At 40.5% G+C, this 22039-nt stretch overlaps 2 protein-coding genes and 2 pseudogenes across 2 annotated transcripts; 2 read left to right on the top strand and 2 right to left on the bottom strand.

The window, feature by feature from the left end:
• Window positions 1-5115: 5115 nt before the first annotated feature.
• On the top strand, window positions 5116-6114 carry LOC146722306 (uncharacterized; annotated as a pseudogene).
• Window positions 6115-11285: 5171 nt separating this feature from the next.
• LOC146722305 (uncharacterized) lies at window positions 11286-12454 on the bottom strand. The gene has a single exon (XM_085485027.1). It carries the CDS (start codon window positions 12382-12384, stop codon window positions 11308-11310), a length of 1077 nt encoding a protein of 358 aa, XP_085341153.1. The 5' UTR covers window positions 12385-12454; the 3' UTR covers window positions 11286-11307.
• A 4805-nt stretch (window positions 12455-17259) lies between these two features.
• On the top strand, window positions 17260-18001 carry LOC146722304 (uncharacterized; annotated as a pseudogene).
• A 980-nt stretch (window positions 18002-18981) lies between these two features.
• On the bottom strand, window positions 18982-20839 carry LOC114944787 (uncharacterized). Its single transcript, XM_085485026.1, has 5 exons — window positions 20714-20839; window positions 19498-19627; window positions 19304-19420; window positions 19134-19219; window positions 18982-19095 (listed from the first exon to the last, which is right to left on the bottom strand). The coding sequence occupies exons 1-5, from the start codon at window positions 20837-20839 to the stop codon at window positions 18982-18984; spliced, it is 573 nt and encodes a 190-aa protein (XP_085341152.1).
• Between the last annotated feature and the right edge of the window lie 1200 nt (window positions 20840-22039).

Here is a 22039-nt window from a genome sequence, read left to right as displayed (position 1 = left end):
ACCAATTCTTCTATTAATTTTTTAAATTCTACAGTTATCAGCAATGGGAATAAATTGACAACTAATTGGTTTAGGAAACCTACATGTTCTGGCAGATACATCAATTTTCTTTCGAGTCATCCTATTAAGTACAAAATTAATACGCAATTTACAATTTAGTAGACCATGCAATTTTACTTTCTAACGAACAATTTCATAATACGAATATTGAGATTGTAAAGAACATTTTAATTAATAATTGTTTTCCGGATCATATTATTAATAAGTATGTAAATAAAAGAATTAATGCACTGAATAACAACAGGAATGTTAACGGTCACAATGCAGATAATAACGACAGTTTGAGTAATGATTTAGATAATAACGTTAATGTGAATTCGGCTCAAGATAAGAATTATGTAATTCCACTCGCATACGTTAAGGATGTTAGCGACAGTATTAAAAGGTCACTTAAAAATGCTAACATAAATGTCGTTTATAGTTTGCCAAAAAAGTTGAATAGGCTGATAAAACGAGGTAAAGATTTAATAACTAATGATATTAAAACGAATGTAGTATACAAGATTAATTGTGAAAATTGTAATGCATCATACATTGAACAAACGAAAAGACATTTATGCACTAGAGTGAAGGAACATGCTAGCAATATTAAATTACATGAGTCTAATCATTCGGTTTTGAGCAAACACAGATGTGATTTTGGGCATAACTTTGATTGGAAATCACCGACCATTTTACATAATGAGGAACATGTAAGAAAGAGAGAGATTGCTGAAATGTTCTTTATAAAGAAGCATGACAATACGGTTAACCTACAGAAAGACACCGAGAATTTGACAAACATTTATGACAAAATAATAAAGATTGTTTAGTAACGCGTTTCAAATTTAGTCGTTGACGAAACATCATAACGATGGGACGTGTTCCTCTTTTAACTTTTAACTTTCAACATCATAACGATGGAACGTGTTCCTCTTTTAACTTTTAACTTTCGATTTTAAATAACACCAGTGTGATGTTATGTTAACCTCGGTTTAATTGATGGGTATGTTTATAATATTTATATTTATTTTATTAATTTAACACTTAAATGAGTTCTCGTATGTTAAAAACTATTGTGTAATATTATGTTGTAGAAATTTCACTTGAAAAGGACCACAACCAAATGGTTGAAACGTCGTGAAATAATTAAATAAAATTTGCTAGTTACGTCGAAGTCAAGTTTTCTAAGCTTACTTTCACCACTAGCGACCAATATTAATTTTGATTAATATTAATTTTAATTAACAAATATTGTTTGTAAACAAATCAATTATCAATTTTCAAAAAGTTATTGCATGCTTAGTTTAAACTCGAACATATAAAATTACGGAATATTAAAAAAGATATATTGAGATAAATAATTATAATATAATAAGAAAATATATAAATTAAGTAACAAAAAGCAAAAATTATAAATAGTGTAAAGTTTAATCTGGTCTCAAAAAAAATGGTTGAAAAAAGATTTCATTAACAAAAAAGAATACTATTATTTATTTTCAAGCGTCTCTCTTCTTCCTAAAGCCTATGGGCTCCCCAAGATCCACAAGGAAAATATTTCTTTTAGATTAATAGTTCCCTCAATAAATACTTCTCTATATAATATTGCTTCCTTCTTTCATAAAATTTTAAAAGATAGCCTTCCTAGAGCGGACAGTTTTGTAAATAACAGTTTTGATATATGCAACATTCTATCAGGGAAAACAATACAAGATTCCGACATAATAGTTTCTTTGGACGTTGTTTCATTATTTACTAATGTTTCCGTAGATCTTGCATTAAACGGTATCAATAATAGATGGCATTTTATAGAGTCACACACAAAGATTCCCAAAAATGAATTCATAGGTATGGTAAAATTTATATTAACTTCTACATTTTTCACTTTCAATAACATAACTTACAAACAAATTTATGGGACTCCTATGGGTTCCCCACTTTCTCCGATCATTGCCGATATAGTCATGCAGGACTTGGAAACATTGGTAATTAGTAATTTAAATTGCGAAATGACTTTTTATTTCCGTTATGTAGACGACATTATTTTATGCACTTCCGCTGACAATATTACATATGTTTTGAACGAATTCAACAATTATAATGATAGACTACAATTTACATTGGAAAAAGAGGATAATCGGTGTATAAACTTTTTAGACATAATGATCAAAGTAATAGATAATAAAATTTATTTAGATTGGTATCACAAAAAGACATTCTCAGGTAGATTACTTTCATTTTTTTTAAATCATCCAACTTGTCATAAAATAGGAACAATTTATAACTTGGTAGATAGAGCTTTATTACTATCACATCCGCAATTTCACAAAAAAAATATAGAGAAAGCTATTAACATTTTGCTATCCAACGGTTATCCTCTTGATCTAATTTTCACAGAACGTTTTATTTCTGTCTTTATAACTGTCTTTTTGTCTGTCCGACATATGTGGCGTCACAATCGTTGCAATTCAATTTATAAATAACGTTAGAATTCGTGGGGCAATTATTTCTGTCCTTATGAACTTTTATGAAGTCATTCAATTTTTTAATGCAACGATATCCTACCACTACGTTAGGTCTTCTTATTGCTGAAGCAACTTTCTCAGATATTGATTCTATATATGGTATGACAAAATATTTAATGTTAGTATTAATATTATTAGTATCTGTTATATTGTTATTATTAGGCTTGTTAAATTTCTTAGTTGAGAGATTTTTCAATCTTCAAGAAATTTAACAAGCCTAATAATAACAATATAACAGATACTAATAATATTAATACTAACATTAAATATTTTGTCATACCATATATAGAATCAATATCTGAGAAAGTTGTTTCAGCAATAAGAAGACCTAACGTAGTGGTAGGATATCGTTGCATTAAAAAATTGAATGACTTCATAAAAGTTCATAAGGACAGAAATAATTGCCCCACGAATTCTAACGTTATTTATAAATTGAATTGCAACGATTGTGACGCCACATATGTCGGACAGACAAAAAGACAGTTAGGAACGAGACTTAAAGAACATAAAAATAATATTAAATTAGACTCTGCTAGACATTCGGTTGTCACGGAACACATTCTAAACGAACAACATACATTTGACTGGGACAACATTAAAATTATGGATCATGAAAAGAATTACCATAAAAGACTAATATCTGAAATGATCCACATTAAAGAACAGAAAAATGGAATTAATTTAAATAAAGACACCGAATTGTTAGACAGTAGTTATTTTGACATACTTAGTAAATTTGCTGAATCATAATTTAGAAAAAACATTGGTAATAAATAAATACATCACGCTCTCTATTTTGACATTTGTTATTCAGACTTCGCAACACACACTTGAAATATCGGGAAAAAGGACTTGTTAAAACGATAATGTAAGTTGAAAGATTTTTTAATTTTTTCTGACATTGATTTAATTCGCGTATTACATCCGCAGCATGTTTAAATGTCGCATAACTTGGCATCTCAGACCAACCGCCTTGCATATCTATTGGTCAACAGCGAAGAATCGTTTTAATTTTATATTTTAATATTTAACTAACTTTGTATTTTTAACATTTAACTTTGTATTTTAATATTTAACTTTTATGTATTGATAAAGACTGTAGTGCAGTCGAAACGTTTACAATTTATATCGTTTCTGTAACGAAATGTTATTTTAATTATCTAACTATTAATAAATTTTTACACCTTATTTATTTGCTCGTTTAGTTGGCCTACTATATTTGATTTTTTTAATTGTGTAAAGTTTAATAAATTTATAGTTTAATATTTTAATAATTTAATTATTTATATATATAAGTTTAATAGTATATAATTAGTATATTATATGTATATATATATATATATATATATATTATACATAAGTAGGAATACTAGGGGGGTTCTAACCCGGGTCCTCTGAGGGGGGTGCGGGGCGGGGGGGTTTTCGGGGGCGAGGGGATATGACGTCACGCGGGCGGGGGGGTCTTATCAGCAGATAAGCTTATCTATGTTTATAAACAAAAGATAAACAATATCTATTACAAAGGGCTACCGACAATCGGGGGGGGGGGGAGGTTGCGTTTCTTCTCTTCATACGTTTATGTTTATAAACAAAAGATAAACAATATCTATTACAAAAGGGCTGCCGACAATCGGGGGAAGGGGGGGGGGTTGCGTTTCTTCTCCTCATACGTTATCTGTATATTTCTAAGAAATATAATCAAATTCTAAGAAGGGCCACCGCTTGGCATGCGCCGACAATCAAGGGGGTTGCGTTTCTTCCCCCATACGTTATCTGTATATTTCTAAGAAATATAATTAAATTCTAAGAAGGGCCGCTTGGATCCGAGCGCCGACAATCAGTTCTCTGAAAATCTAAGATAATCAAATTTTAAGAAGGGCCACCGCTTGGCATACGCCGACAATCAAGGGGGTTGATACATGATCTATACGTATATTTCTAAGAAATATCCAGCGCCGATAACCAGCGGCTGCAGGAATTTATAAACAAAACAAGCGCCGAAAATTTACGTCATCTAAATTTTTCTCGTTCGTACGTTGACGAACAAAGGGTTGATTGGGATATATAACGAGGACCGATGCCGCTGCCGGGCCATAGTACCACTGGCGAGCGCACGCTCTCTTCATTCAAGATGTTTGTCATGCTATCAAGTGCTTCCGACATTCTCAGTTTAAGTGCCGAACAGTTACAATATATTCCGAAGATTGTTTTACTACAAAAGTGTGGATATTTCGTAGAGCATTTGTGGGACAAACTTCCAGAGCATATCAAGACGGATCCGGAGGTTCAGACATATCGTCGCTGCCTCGAACATTACAATCGGCCGTGGATGCGAACGCATATTGACGGTCCAGCACCGATGATCAGGGATTGCAGCGAATGTCAGCGAAAATAGGCTGAGGTTAAAAGTGTGAAAAAGTGCCAGACATAAAAAATGGAGAACATTGAGCGCGACCTGTTGGAGCGTTCCCGCCAAGTCGGCACCTTGGGCGAATATTTCGGATAGCTGCAAGAGTGCGAAGAATTTATCGAAGAGCTGGAAGAACGCAGCCGTGCCAAGCGTCCGCGTCTCTCGATTGGACATAGGCAATCTCTCGTGGCGAGAATAGCGCGACTCGAGGGTGCGAAGGTGCGCTTGCAGAGACAGTATGTCGGTGAATCCATGTTTAGTGGTGGATCCATACCTAGTGGCAGCGGCGGCGGCAATAACGCGCAAAGACTCGTTTGGCGCGAGATCGATACGGCGTTCGATAGCCGTATACTTACCGGTGCGGTAATTAACGTCGACTATATCGAACCGCGTCAGTTTTTGGAAAATGCAGCAGACATTGTAGTCGAGAACATGGAGAATGTGCTGCAGAGACACATCAGTGTAAAAGTGAACACTGTTTTCAACGGCGAATTTGTGTCCGGTGACAAGCGTGCCAATAAAAGTATTAATACGAGAAACTTTGAACTCTTTCGCACGTCCGATGTACGCGAGTGGTACGAGCGCCGCGTAATCGAGCCCACGCTAGCATCGCTAGAAGAGTTCCAGGAACGCGATAGCGGCTGGGCATTGTCGCGGATAATAGATTTGACAGTAAATATCAACAAGTATAATCCTATGCGCGCTGGATGCCATGTCAAATTACCGCAAAAAATTATGGTAAAATGAGCGGTTGTTAATGTGCTATCAGCGGACAATGCGTGTTTCGCATGGTCAGTAGTAGCCGCTCTGTACCCCGCTGAAAGACATATGGAACGAGAATCCTCCTATCCGCATTACACCACAGTGCTGAATCTCCAAAACATTGAGTTTCCAGTGACTGTGAATCAAATTAAAAAGTTTGAACTTGCAAACGACATCTCCGTGAATGTGTACATCATCGAGAACGAGAACATTGTCCCGTTGCGTCTTTCGGAAAAAAAGAAGGACAGGCACGTCAATCTGCTGTACGTGGAAGACGAAAACAGCGTCGGGCATTTTGTTTTGATAAAAAATCTGTCTCGCCTCGTGAGCTCACAGCTGAGCAAAAAGAAATGTAAAAAATTTATATGCGCTCGGTAAGTATATATATATTTATTACACGTAAATTATATTTTAATTAAATTTTCATTAAATTTTTTATTTTTTACAGACGCCTACATTATTTCGGAGCGGTGGATAAATTGCAAGCGCATACGGAAGATTGCGGGAAATTGAACGACTGTGCTATTCGGTTGCCGAGCGACAAGGACAAGTGGCTCAGCTTCGACAACTACACGAGGAAGGAGCGGCTGCCGTTTGTAGTGTACGCCGATCTCGAGTGTGTTTTGGCAAAGACCGAAGATGCCAAAAATTATCAACACCATCAAGTGTTCAGCATCGCGTACTATGTACAGTGTTCGTATGACAGTTCGTTGTCCGCGTACAATTCCCGCCGTAGTGTCGATTGCGTCGCATGGTTCGCCGAACAGCTTAAAAATTTAGCAATCCGCGTAAAAAATATTTTAACGACCAATGTCCCCATGGTAAATTTAACGCCTGACGAGTGGTTAAAATTTCGCACCGCGACGCATTGTCACATTTGTGAAAAACCGTTTGACGAAGACGATACACGCGTCCGCGATCATTGCCACCTCACCGGGCGGTACAGGGGTCCTGCGCATTCAAATTGTAACTTAAATTACAAAGAATCATTTTGTATCCCTATAGTCTTTCACAATCTGTCTGGCTACGACGCACAATTTATTATCAAGGACATAGCCACAGCGTTCGAAGGGGAAATCGAATTACTGCCGATAACAAAGGAAAAATATATATCATTCTCGAAAACTGTTAGATTGACACAAGACAAAAATGCAAAAAATTATATCAAATTACGCTTTATCGATTCGTATAAGTTTCTCAGTGCTAGTCTCGACAAATTAGCGTCATTTTTGGATAAAGATAAACTAAAAATTTTACATTCGGAATATCAAAATTTAACTAATGAAAAATTCAATTTATTGACACGAAAGGGTGTCTTTCCATACGAATATATAGACTGCGTGGACAGATTACAAGACACACGTTTACCGCCGCGCGACTCATTTTACAGTTCCCTGACCGGCGACACAGTATCCGAGAGTGATTACGCGCACGCCGAGACCGTCTGGAGCCGATTCTCCCTTCGAACGCTAGGCGAATATAGCGATTTATATTTAAAAATTGATGTCTTGTTATTGGCCGATATATTTGAGAATTTTCGCGATAGTTGTATAAAAAGTTACGGACTCGATCCCGCGTATTATTATACTCTCCCCGGATATACATGGGACGCCATGTTAAAACATACGAATATAAAATTTGAATTATTAACAGACATTAACATGGTTATGTTTGTCGAACGAGGTATACGCGGCGGCCTTAGTCAATGTTCAGGCCGATACGCACAGGCTAATAACAAGTACATGCAATCGTACGACCCATCGAAACCCTCATCGTACCTCATGTATTTCGATGTAAATAATTTGTACGGATGGGCAATGTGTCAACCATTGCCATATGCTGATTTTCGGTGGGTCGACGATATATCGAATTTTGACGTATCATCTATCGCGTTCGATTCACCTATAGGCTATGTTCTCGAAGTAGATTTAGAGTATCCGCAGCATCTTCATGACGCGCACATTAACCTACCGTTTTGCCCGACGCGCGATAAGCCGCCCGGCAAGCGGGAATATAAACTCCTAGCAACGCTTTACGATAAGAAGCGCTACGTAATACACTATCGTAATCTGCAGCAGTGCACGCGCCACGGGCTACGCATAACAAAAATATATCGCATACTACAATTCACGCAGTCAGCGTGGCTTCAAAAATACATCGAACTTAACACACAGTTTAGAACACGAGCGAAAAACGATTTTGAAAAAAATTTATATAAATTGATGAATAACGCGGTATTCGGCAAGACGATGGAAAATGTGCGCAATCATATGGATGTAAAATTATTAACAAAATGGGACGAACGGTACGGTGCGGAGGCAATGATCGCTAAACCAAATTTTCATAGTACAAGCATATTTTCGGAAAAATTAGTTGCCATAGAATTACGCAAACTCGAAGTTAAATTCTACAAACCAATCTACGTCGGCATGTGCATACTCGACGTATCAAAAGTATGTCTTTATGAATTTCACCACGAATACATGTCACCGCTCTATCGTGACAATTGTAGAGTAATGTACACCGACACGGATAGTTTAATATATCAAATTAAATGTCAGGATGTCTATGAAAATTTGAAACGCGATCGACATCGCTCGATTCGATACCAGCGATTACGCCGCGAATAATGCGTACGGTATACCGCTCGCGAATAAAAAGGTGCCGGGTCTGATGAAAGATGAGAATAATGGCGCGATAATGACCGAATTCGTCGGGCTTAGAGCAAAAATGTATGCTTTGCGGGTGGATGGTAAAAAGGACACTAAAAAGGCAAAAGGTGTCAAAAGTAACGTCGTAGCGCGTAGTATAACATTCGACGATTATACACGCTGTCTTAATGACGAGATTGAAATGACGCGTCAACAGTCATGTATAAGATCGAAATTGCATAAAGTGTATACCATCAGCGAGACGAAAATTGCTCTAAGTCCCTACGACGACAAGCGGTATGTCGTACCTGATTCGACCGACACCTTGCCGTGGGGACATTATCAAATACCGTTGTAAATAAATTATATTGTAAGGACGTATTAATAAGAATTATATATATTTTGTTATATATTTCATATATTTCATATGTTATACAATATATATATTGTTATACAATGATTGAATAAAATACATTAAATAACATTGTTTTTATGTATCCAAGAGTTGTGCGAACTGTCGAATCCCAGCCATTTCACATAAACCTCGTCACCCCTCCTGCGCAGTATTTTCTCCACGAGGTACACATCCGGATAATTTGCACAATGCAGCTCATGCTCGTAAAACGCTCCAGCGATAGATGTCTTGTGATAATCCTCGAGTAGATATGTTACGGGATTAGTATGCTGCACTTTAACAATCTTAAACACCTCGGTTGTCCAATTTGGCGTGTATCCCTTCTCGAAAAGTTGTTTGTACTTGCTGACGCGTACCTGATCACCTACTTTGAACTTTGCCGGACCCGCGATTTTTACACGATTGTACACGGTAGCCAAGAGTCTTTCGGCGATCGCGGGGGTAACGTCGGCGGGTCGCATACCAATCGTTCGATGCTTGCGTCCGTTGTAATCTGATACGAGACGTGGCAGCATGTCGAACCACTTGTAAGTACCATTCAGCGTAAACATCTTCCACATATCGTTCTTTAGTGTGCGATTGAATCGCTCGACGACCGACGCCTTCTAAATCGAATATGTAGAATAGTGATTAATGTCATGTCTTCGCATAAGTCGTTGCACATCGGCATTGTAAAATTCCTTTCCGTTATCGGTTTGCATGTTTTTCGGGCATCTCTTGCTATCCCGAATTATCTTGGCGATTGCGTCAGCTGTCTCGCTTCCTCCTTTACTCTTGAGTGGTACAGCCCACGCATACTTGCTCAACACATCGATGATGGTGAGTATGTAGTGGTAACCTCTGTTGAAACGGGAGTATGGACGCATCTCGACAATGTCGGCTTGCCACAAATAATCGTATCCTCGCACTATGACATGTCTTCGAAGGAAATTTTTTCTCGCTGACGCGTGCAACTCGTTTACCAACTGCCGTCTCTCCAAACTATGTTGCTCGTTGTTATTTTCACTATTCATTCTCGTTCTTTCGGGTTCTTTCGGGTTCGTGCCTCGTTGTTTCGGGTTCTTTTGCGTTCGCGCCTCGTTGTTTCGGGTTCTTTCGGGTTCGTGCCTCGTTGTTTCGGGTTCTTTCGGGTTAAATTCTCGTTGTTTCGGGTTCGTGCCTTGTTTTTTTTAAGTTAAATTCTCGTTCTTTTGGGTTCTTTCGGGTTTTTTCGGGTTCGTGCCTCGTTGTTTCGGGTTCTTTCGGGTTCGTGCCTCGTTGTTTCGGGTTCGTGCCTCGTTGTTTCGGGTTCTTTCGGGTTCGTGCCTCGTTGTTTCGGGTTCTTTCGGGTTCGTGCCTCGTTGTTTCGGGTTTTTTCGGGTTCGTGCCTCGTTGTTTCGGTTTCGTGCCTCGTTGTTTCGGGTTTGTGTCTTGTTCTTTCAGGTTCTTTCGGGTTTTTTCGGGTTCGTGCCTCGTTGTTTCGGGTTCTTTCGGGTTCGTGCCTCGTTGTTTCGGGTTCGTGCCTCGTTGTTTCGGGTTCGTGCTTCGTTGTTTCGGGTTCTTTCGGGTTCGTGCCTCGTTGTTTCGGTTTCGTGCCTCGTTGTTTCGGGTTTGTGCCTTGTTCTTTCAGGTTCTTTCGGGTTAAATTCTCGTTGTTTCGGGTTCTTTCGGGTTCTTTCGCGTTCGTTCACTCACGTCCTTGGCCCATTCGAAAATCGTTCCTGACTCGATCACAGCCTCGTCCCAAGTCGTTTCTGATCCGTTTGTAGCCCGCCTTGGCCCGTTCGCAGCCGTCCCTGACCTGTTCGCAACCCTTACTGAGTTGTTGATAGCCTTTTATGTAACCTTTAAGGACTTGTTCGTAGCCTCGTTCGCAACCCTGTTTGACATGATCGTAACCTCGATCGTAGCGGTCGCGTTCACTACCGTTTCCAGGTCGTTCACTGCTGCTTCCGGGTCGTTCACTGCTGCTTCCAGGTCGGTCACTGATGCCACTCATTGTTGTTTGGTAGCACGCTGATAATCCTCCGTAGCTGTTCAACAATTGTTTGCAACCACTCGAAAATCCTTTCTAGACGTTTCACAACTGTTTGATAGACGTTTCTGAGCCAACCGCTCATTAGATGCCTGTGTCTGAGGTAGTGTTTGGCGCACGCAAAAGCTCTTTTATCGCAGTTTCCAACGCTCGTACATCCTTCTCTAACGCAGCCAGCTTCTCATCTGACTCTTTCTGTTGGATCATCAATGTTTTAAAGCACTCTTCCAGGTACAATTTGTTGACGACATCGGTATCCGCCTCAGGTTGCGCTACACGGCGAATCTTGCCCCATCTCGCGTCATCATCTGTAGCGACGCGATGCAGAGCGTTTTTGCGCACGCATTTTCTAATCAATCTATACCATTGATCGTTTGTGCCAGGGGTTGCATCATTTCTCCTCTCGAATAATCCAAATTTATTGATAGACATTTTTTTAATGCTTTGTAAAGTGTCACACGATAAACTGAATAGATTGTCGGGAACCTTGTTTAATTTATAATAATGCCCGCTTCCCGCAGTTCCTCGATAATCGACAAGATCTCGTTGTCATGCGCGTTGTTGCCAGCTTGGTGCAAAGCATCGAGCAATCGTAGGCGATCCACTAGCTCGTTGGGGTCGTCCCAGTGCACGTAATCAATCTTATTGTTGGTTAGCGTCATAGCGCGAGGCATTCCCATGCCAGATTTTGGGTCGTCCGATTCCACCCGCGTCAACGGTGCGATTATATATTTGTACTTGTCCCCCTTGCTACTCTTCACACGGCCTTGCACATCAAAGTTGCCTTTATGCGCATTTGTCGCCAATAATATATGTTTGTATTTTTGCAAATCATCCTCCTGGTAATCAGGTCTTTTCTTGAAGATCAACTCGTACAATCCGGGCGTTCCAATGTACCGCGTGTCGCCTATGATTATATTGTCATCTTTGTCAATCGCGAATCGCTTGTTTCCGATGCGCATTTCATTCTCGTCGAAATAGACTCCGTATACATTATCAATTTCTTTCTTCTCATCAGCACCGAGGAGAGCGTCCATGTACTTTTGTCCTAATGGCCCCCAATCCTTTCGTATCATTTGTCGACCTTCCAACGATCTTAACCAGTGTCGAAGGGATATTTCGGGCGGGTTACGCGCGGTTTCGAAAACATTTTCGTCTACGAGTGTTTTGGGTATCACAGGTTGTGCGTTTTTCGGTGTAGATGTTGTCGGCAATGAAGCGTCCAATGGCTTCAAAATATCATATTTTCTTTTTTTCAATGTCTCCTCCTCCTCTTCTTTATATCGCTTGATGGTTTTATGTTTACTCTTTTTCGGTGTTTCCTCCTCATACCGTGTCTCGATCTTCACACCGTCGTCGTCGTCGGTGTTAGGCTCGTTTTTCACCGAAATCGTCGCGTTGTCGACAATCTTTTGTAGCGGCTCGATAATAGGTTTAAAGTGAGTCTTGACGGCGATATCATCATCGATCTTTCCGGTCTTCAGAGCGCGGTGTTTCTTGCGGATCGATTCGGCCGTCTTCGCAATCTCCTTGGCAACCTTTTCACGCTCGCGAATATTATCAGCCATGTCGGCAGCACTCTCTCTAGAGTTTCTCTCGACTGGGAGGATTGTTGGCGACGACTAATGGCTCTGCGGTATCGCGAACTCATTAAATCCTTTTCTGTATCGCCCGTTCGTAAGCGAGCTGTCCTTGTCTATCACTAGAAATCCATACTTTTGCTGCCAACAAGTACGACATAACTCACTGAAATCCTCATACGACATGTCGGTATTCACGTGATCGTTGTACACGTGCTTCAAATTGGTGGCGTCCTGTTTAAACAGGATTAGCAGGTTTGCGTTGTCGCGTATAAGATGTTTCGATATTCTCGCGTATGTCTGACAGAGATAGAAGCAGTCGATGTTCGAGTGGCGCCCCATTGAGAAGTACTCTCTTATCGTATCTTGCTTGTCGCATGCCACGTCATCAAAGACAAAAATTGAATTTGGATAAGCCTCGCCCGGTGGAATGACGTCACTGTTATTGGAGAATGTAAAGTAGCCGATTTCGTCAATCGGCGTCAATAAATCTTCCAAATAGCGATATTTCGGCTGTTGCAGCGATTTAGAGTACACGTACACGTTCTCGAAACGCACACCGTGCGGACTTTCCAGCAGGCTTATCAACACGTTGGTTTTACCGCAGTTTGAGGGGCCGCAAACGATCGCGCGTATAGTTGTCGGTAGCATCGTACCGTGTTTGCGCACACCTTCGTTCACGCTGCAGCGTACTCTGTCGTAATTCATCACTCGTATCGTCAGAGGTTGTTGCACAAATTTCATTTTCTCACTCCCGATTTGACCTCCAACGTCCGCCTATTTATAGCTGCGCGGACTCGCGCTTTGCTCAGTAATGTCTAGAGATTGCAACGGATGTCAACGAAAATAGGCACAGGTCTATTAAATCGTGCGATAAACGCACTTCCGGTCGAGCTTCATATCCTCGGCTATCAATTTTGCGGCCCGGGAACTCGTTTGGAAAAGCGATTGGCTAGAGGTGATCAAGGTGTCAACCCATTGGACGCGGCGTGCCGTGAACACGATATAGCGTACTCTCGGAGCAGCGAACTCACCGAGAGACACGCGGCGGATAAGGTACTCGCCGAGAAAGCGAAAACTCGCATCGTCGCGAAAGACTCGAGTCTCGGTGAGAGAGCCGCGGCCGCAGTTGTCTGGACAGCGATGAAGGCCAAGACGAAGCTCGGCATGGGCTTGAAAACGAAAAAGAGGACGAAGAAGAGGAGGATACTTTCGGCAGCGAAACGAGGCGGATTTTTGCCGATTTTACCAATGCTGGGCGCGCTCGGATCCCTGGTTGGCGGAGCAGCTGGCGTAGCAAAAGCGGTAAACGATAGAAAAGTCGCGCAACGTCAGTTGCAAGAGATACTACGCCACAATCGCGCCATGGAAGGTCGCGGACTGTATCTCGCCCCTTACAAATATGGACGAGGAGCGAAGAAAAAAAAAAACGTCAAAAAAACGTTAAAAATGCCGAAAGGTGTAACTACAAATGTGCAATTGCTACAACTTGCAAAACGTATGCACATTCCATACTTTAGAGGTGTATTTATGCGCAATAATTTACTGATAAATGGCGCGCGAGAAAATGAGAGTGGTATCGTTAATCTAGACAGTACAGACGGTCCTGGCACTCATTGGGTGGCGTATGCAAAAAGAGGAAATCGCGCAATTTATTTCGACAGTTTTGGCAATCTTCGACCACCCGAGGATTGGTGCGATATTTAAATGTGCCGAAATTGGAATACAATTACACCTCTTATCAAACGTATGATCAGAGTATCTGCGGACAGTTGTGCTTGCAGTTTCTCCGAGATTTCTCGCCGCAAATTTAAAGACTAACATTGCGTTATTTAACTCAGTTTTGTCAACATGTCGCTAACACTAACATTGACTGGGAAGAGTAGCGTCCTCGCGGCGACCTACTTTCCGCCCATAGATTTGAGCGACGCGGACTACGAGCTCGGTCTGACGGATTTTGAAACTTATCACACTATATCGAATGTGAATTCCTCGAATAATAAATTTTACTACGGTACAGACGACGCGGAAATTACGATTCCCGAGGGATCGTACGAGCTGCAAGCGATACATGAATTTTTGAAACGTGCACTTTCCCGAAAACATAATGCTGTTAGCGATAAAGGTGTCGACGATGAAGATTATCCAATCGTGCTCCGCGCTAATTACAATACGATGAGAAGCGAGATCAAGTGTGCCTACAGAATAAACTTTAGCATGCCCAACAACATTGGATCGCTGCTGGGATTCTCGAATCGTATACTGCAACCGCGAAAATGGCACAAATCGAACATGGCGATTATTATTATCAACGTGAACATTATCCGCATAGAGTGTAACGTGACCGCGGGTGCATACAGCAACAATAAACTCGTTCACACGATACACGAATTTTCACCGAGGGTACCACCAGGATATAAGATATCGGAAACGCCGGCGCAGATCATTTACCTGCCGATCTTCGTACGGAGCATTACTGATTTAGTGTTACGCGTTACTGACCAGGAGGGACGATTGCTCGATTTTCGCGGTGAAGAGATAACAATTAGATTGCACGTACGACGGCGGGCCACCTTCGTGCGACGGGATGCTCGTGTTGAATAAAGACACGAAGAACACAATCAGACCAGCAGCAACATCATTCGCTAATATCAAATCAACTACGAAGAAGAGACTCACCTCGTCAAACGTTGCGTTTTTACAATCTTTGGGATTTGCGGTGCGCACCATCTGAACAATGACTGAGATTCTCAACATCGAGGAAGAGCCAGTCTTTGACGATCGCATCGTCAAGATTGAGACTCACACATACAACCCGTTTGCCAACACAACATTTGGATACAGCGACGAGATAAGAATACCCATACAACAACAGGATTTATATACATTGCCGTATGAGAGTTTCTTATATATCGAGGGAGAACTAAAGATAAACCATCCAATTGAGGGATCCAATGTGACACTGGGAAATAATTGTGTCGCATTCATGTTTGACGAAATTCGCTATGAGCTCGATGGTGTGGAGATTGATCGCAACAGAAATGTAGGAATAACAAGTTTGCTCAAAAACTATGTAACGATATCATTCGATAGAAGCATGGTTATGAGTAACGCTGGCTGGAGTGATCCGATTTCTGCGAGTGGGCACTTCAATTTCTGCGTACCGCTCTACATGTTGCTGGGATTTTGTGATGACTACAAACGAGTAGTGATTAATGCGCGTCATGAGTTGATCTTAATACGATCGCGCAACGACAATAATTGCCTGTATGGAGATTCTGCACTAAAGCCTGTGATCAACATATTCAAGATACAATGGCGAATGCCACACGTGTTGTTGAGCGAGATTAAGAAGCTGTCGATGCTGCGCGCTCTGGAAAGCGGACGTTACCTCAGCATGGGTTTCCGCTCGTGGGATCTATACGAATTTCCGCTATTGCAGCGTACGACCAAGCATTCGTGGGCCATTAAGACCGCGACTCAACTGGAGAAGCCGCGATATGTAATTTTTGCTCTGCAGACAGGGCGTAAAAATGTCATGTCCGAGGATACGAGTCGATTCGACGACTGTAAATTAACCAACGTGAAACTCTTTCTGAACTCGGAAAGTTATCCGTACGACGACATGAATCTGGATTTTGATAAAAACAGATGGTCAATTCTGTACGACACCTACACACGTTTCTGCAAGAACTATTACAGATACGAATACCTCGAGCCCAATCTCACCATCACACGGTTTTTACAAAACGGTCCGTTTGTGATTATCGATTGTTCTCGACAAAACGAATCGATCAAGAGCGCAACGGTGGATGTGAGATTGGAATTTGAGTGTAAGGAAAACGTGCCTAATAATACCACTGCGTACTGCCTCATTATACACGATCGTGTGATCCAGTACAACCCGTTGACCAACGTTGTGCGCAAAATCACCTAAAAAATGTTTACACAAATACGCGTGTGAAAGAGGGGGAGGTGGAGGATACATAATCAAGATGATGTGAGATGTTTGATGTTAGTGAAGTAATACCTCTCGACTGACTCGCATCGAAGAGATCATGTCCGCACCAACGTTTGTCGACCTGCAAGGATTTATACTAAACAAACGATTTATCGTAAAGGAAGCGGCAATCCTGAGAAGAGGATATATCCTGTCGCACTATTTCTTCGCATGCCCTGTGCCATGGAGCGTGCTTATAAAGTCGGAAAGGCGTCAGGCCTCGTGGCTAACTCAACATCATCACAGCTTACAATGGGAGGATGGAAATGTTCCATACGGCATGGCTCAGCGCTTGATTACGGCAGCTATCGTTGGCATAAATGAGCAAGAAGACGATGAAGAGTCCTCTCTCGTGTATGTAAAAGGACTCGAAAAGCGAGAATGGCTGGCCGAAATAATGGACGATGCGAGCAGCGGTTTCACCATTGAGACCTTGGATGCCATATATGAAGATGTACCTGCATTAAATAAGTTAGATCCCACATATACTCTACAATGTAATAAACATGTAAAAAATTGTGCGTTACAAAATGTATTTAAATTATTCAATTGGTGGTCGGCCGCAAAATCGAGGCTTGGATCCGACGATCATCCGTTTTTTTGAATAAACATATTGTTTACATACTATTTTCTTTGTTATTTCTCTCCCTCACCAGATATATATTTCTAAGAAATCCTTTCTCCTAATATTTTTAAATATTTCTCTTTGTTCCCCTCCAGATATATAATTCTAAGAATTCCTTTCTCCTAATATTTAATTTTTTATCCCCACTACTTTTAAATATTTCTCTTTATTCCCCCTCCAGATATATATTTCTAGGAATCTCCTTCTCCTAATATTTTAAAAATTAGTGTTACTCGATTATTAGTACTTTTGTACGATCAGTCTCTCGTCGACTGTTCTGACTGGTGGTTCACTTTTTAATACCCTCGAGAAAAATATTCTGCACCAAAAAAGCAGCAGCATGAATTACTACATGCCGAGACGCGATGAAACGTGCGAGAAGAAATGCGACGAGTAAGTATAACTTTTTCTATTTTATATATTTTATATTTTTTCTATTTTTATATTTTTTTATGAGATATAATTTTTTTTTTTCCTAATTTAGTTTTAATTTTTTTTCCTAATTTTTTTACAGCGTTTCGCTGGAGTCTCGTGCGGTTCGTATACTTGGAAGACGATACGCATTGACGACCACGGAATTCAAATTCCTCGAAATCGGCATCAGAGTGGATCCGCCGAGTTACGTGGAGATCGCCATAGGAGATCATCGGGGAAAACAGCTAATACTATCTCTCGAAACGTGGAAAGGACTCTACTAGCAACGTCACACTATTCAAAATTATTTGAACAATGACTCTCTCAACAACGATGTGTATAACTTCATAAGTGTCGGGCCGCTAACAGTACGTTTTCACAAGATAAACGACACCAAGCTCATAAGTCTCGAATCGGCGGACGTGCGCATGATGATGGTCGAATCGACGTTACGTCGTATGTTCGAGCTCGATTCATGCATCGAAATAATGTTCGATCGATTGACGAGGTTCATCGCAACGTCGATATCAAACATACGCAATTCTCCAATATTGCATCCACTGTAACGAATGCGAGAGAATTGCCGAATGTGATACGCGCTAGCAACGCCTTCGACATGCACCAACTTGTCGATTGCGAGCTGGTGGCTTTAGTTTTTAATATGTAATAAAACTTTATATAATTATGTATTAAATATAAGACAAATAAATACTTATATGTATATCATGGTGTACTTTATTTGCGCGCCACCCGTTACATACTTTGCGAGAGAGCAACCACTAGAAAAGAAAGAGACAGCGCGCGAGAGAGAAATCGGATGTGGCGGCGAGAGAGAGAGATTCGGCGGCTCGCGGCGAGAGAGAGACGGCGAATTAAGACGCGAGAGAGAGAAAGAAGACGGGCTGCAGCGAGAGACGTACGCGAGAGAGAAAAAGAGACATACGAGTTTTGAGAGAGACGTCGAAATAAGACGCGAGAGAAATGTGAAGGAGAGAGAGAGAGAAAAAGAGACATATGAGTTTTGAGAGAGACGGCAAAATAAGACGCGAGAGAGAGAAAGAAGACGGGCTGCAGCGAGAGACGTACGCGAGAGAGAGAAAGAAGACGGGCTGCAGCGAGAGACGTACGCGAGAGAGAGAAAGAAGACGGGCTGCAGCGAGAGACGTACGCGAAAGATAGAGAAAAAGAGACATACGAGTTTTGAGAGAGACGGCGAAATAAGATGCGAGAGAGACGCAAAGGAGAGAGAGCTTTTAAAGATAATTTTTAATAATTTCTTTATATTTTTCTAATATTTAAAAGGGAACAAGAGGTAAGGAGGACATTTTAATCTAAAATAAATACACTCATTTGATAATAATATTTTTTTTAATCTATAAAATATGTGTAAATTTACAAAATTTGTGTGTGTGTGTGTGTGTAAAATTAAAAATGAAAAAATATAAAAATAAAAAATTAAAAAATAGAAAAATAGAAAATAGAAAAATATAAAATATAAAATATATAAAAATAAGGATATAAATGAAAAATAAAAAAATAAAATAGTTTACATTATGGATGATTGGGGTGGCGACGGTGACGGCGGCGGTGATTGCGGCGGTGATTGCGGCGGTGACGGCGGCGGTGACGGCGACGGCGTGGCGGCGGTGTAGGCTGAGGCCTAACATCGTACGGGGGTGGTAGAGTGAAAAGCTGCACCAGACCCCAATCAGCTTCGTCGTCGCCTCTTAAATATGCGTCCCAATCCGACATCTCTGGAACCATTATTGGAACGTATGGTTCATCTGTAAACATAACAATTATTAATTTAAAAATATAACAATTATTCATTTAAATATATAATACAATATTATAAATTTTATTCTTACCGTCCCAATTTTCATACACAGGTACAGGTTCCGGCTCGAACAGCCACACCAGACCCCAATCATAGAAATCGCCGTCATCGTCTCTTATATATGGATCCCAATCCCAATCACACATATCTGGAACCATTATTGAAATGTAAACATAACATTATTCATTTAAAAATATAATACAATATTATAAATTTTATTCTTACCGTCCCATTCGTCATCCCCTATCCATTCTTCAAAGTCGTCATCTGAATAATTTTCCCATTCTGCATCCCTTAATATATCATAAACGAGGTCCTTGATCACCCAACAACAACAAATAATAGAGAGGGCAAACTACAAAAAAAATATTAATATTAATATATTTTTTCCTCCACTATTAATTAATATTTTTGCACTTAAAAAGCACTACCATTTTCGTTGCAATGTCCCGACACTTCGTTGAGGACCGTTCGAAACTTTATGATTGCAGAGACAGCCCTGCTCTCCACAGGCTGTACCCCACTTAAAAAATCTTCACAAAGAACTATATCTATTTCAAAAAACATTCCAAGTGTCGAATGTTTACATCTCACGTTCGAGAGAGCCGGCGGGTCGCATCCATGCGAGGGACACGTGGAGAGGCGCGCGCTCTTCCATGCATATGCGAGAGAGAAAACAAGCCGCAGCGGCGACAGCGCGAGAGAGAGACGGCAAAATAAGACGCGAGAGAGAGAAAAAGAGACATACGAGTTTTGAGAGAGACGGCGAAATAAGATGCGAGAGAGACGCGAAGGAGAGAAAGCTTTTAAAGATAATTTTTAATAATTTCTTTATATTTTCCTAATATTTAAAAGAGAACAAGAGGTAAGGAGGACATTTTAATCTAAAATAAATACACTCATTTGATAATAATATTTTTTTTAATCTATAAAATATGTGTAAATTTACAAAATTTGTGTGTGTGTGTGTGTGTGTGTGTGTGTGTGTAATTATTTATAATATAAAATTTATAAAATTATAAAAAGATACAAATATAAAAAAGATATATGAAATCAAAATTATATAAAATAAACATATAAATAATATATAAAATTATATAAAATTATATAAAATATATATATAAAAAAAAGCCGTCGGAGGCGAGAGAAATTCGGCTCGGGCCTGCGGCGAGAGAGAGCCGGCGGCTCGAGGTAGCGGCGAGAGAGAGCCAGCGGGCCTGCTGCGACTGCGAGAGAGGGGGTCGCGTTAACCATCGCTGTCAGACTGTGTCTCGGCATCTGCACATAGAAATATAATAAATTATTATACTATTTTATAGATTTTTTGGTATTTTAATATATATACTTACAGCCTTGACAGATTGGGCACAAGTTGGCCAGGAAGAGTACGAACACTCTTTCTAAACAATCGATGCAATAAAGATGCGGTACATCCCTGTACCGCATCGTCACGTGCCTGTGCGTTAGTGTAGTTGCTGCGAATCTTTCCCTGTTTCTCATGAAACAGGGAATGTAGATTTTCACTGACCCTCCTGGTGAGACGTATGCTGTTATAACGCATACCCATGTATCTTCGTCGAGGGATGCAACTGCTCGTACATCTAACGTACGCGAGTGGCACGACTCCCGAACAGCGTTTTCGCTTTCGTACCTATCGTCATGCAAATCTTCTTCTTCTGTTTCTTCTTGCTCAACAATGGGTATGACATCACCCTCCATTTCTTCTATATCATCTAAGATGATATTCACCTCCCTGTCGTACACATCTCGGCGTCGCTCTCGCTGTCGCTGTCGGAGATCGTGATGACCTCCATCTCGTCATCAGAAACGTTGATCGCAATGTCTTTTTCCATTTTTTTTTCAACACGCGTTTGCACAATTATGATACAAGTCAATGAATTTTTTCCGCACTTCCGTAAATAAGTATAGCCACTAAACTTTTTTCACGGACTGGTCAGGGTGCTGTCAAATCCTAGACTAGATGATTTTTGAGAGCGCATAGGTCCTCAATATATATATTTCGTTCAGCCCTTTGTGCTTCACATGCGATCGAACTTATCTCAGAAAGAAAGATGATCGGTCGTAAAAGAGCAGCCGCTGCAGCAGTTGATTATTGTTTTGTTTACACCTCGTGAAAATATGTCTTGACACATTTACTACAATCCTCTCTTTCACGCGTGATAAAACTTATCTCATAAACACTGCTATACTCTTCGCATATATTGTACACCTATTTTATCACAGAAAAGATAAATAGGCTGCCGACAAGAAATCTGGCGATGATGACGATGACGACGATGGCGGTGGTGACGGTTCTCTCCTATCTGACTCCTCTATTTCTTGGTCCGAATCATAATCAGATGATTGTGTTTTGCATGATACCGATGGTGAAGGCATATCCATGTCGGCAAAATAAAGGTTGTCCACAGTAAAATATTCTGCGCAATTTTTGTAGCGATGCTGATAACATGCAACTCGTTTGTGTCGTTTAGACGATCTGGTGCATTTGGCTAACCCACCAGTCACTCTTAAAATGTCTTCGTGAATTTCCAGGAAATAGGCAACTTGTATGCGGTTTTTGCACACCAAGTTCGCGATTTCTTACGAATTGCACAACTGAAGTCACCGCTTCACGTTTAAAATCAAACGGGTCATCTTTTTTTTCATCATAATAGCATTCATCGAGATGTCTATACCATCTCTCGGCAGTCTTATAACACCCCTTTTCATGACACTCTGCATGATTTTGCGGTGCGCTCTCCATTTT

This window comes from Nylanderia fulva, unplaced genomic scaffold, assembly GCF_048542155.1.
Source record: "Nylanderia fulva isolate GAGA-0341 unplaced genomic scaffold, ASM4854215v1 Scaffold334, whole genome shotgun sequence".
Lineage (NCBI taxonomy): Eukaryota > Metazoa > Arthropoda > Insecta > Hymenoptera > Formicidae > Nylanderia > Nylanderia fulva.
Note: the sequence above shows the minus strand (reverse complement) of the source record. Positions and strands in the feature narration are given on the sequence as shown.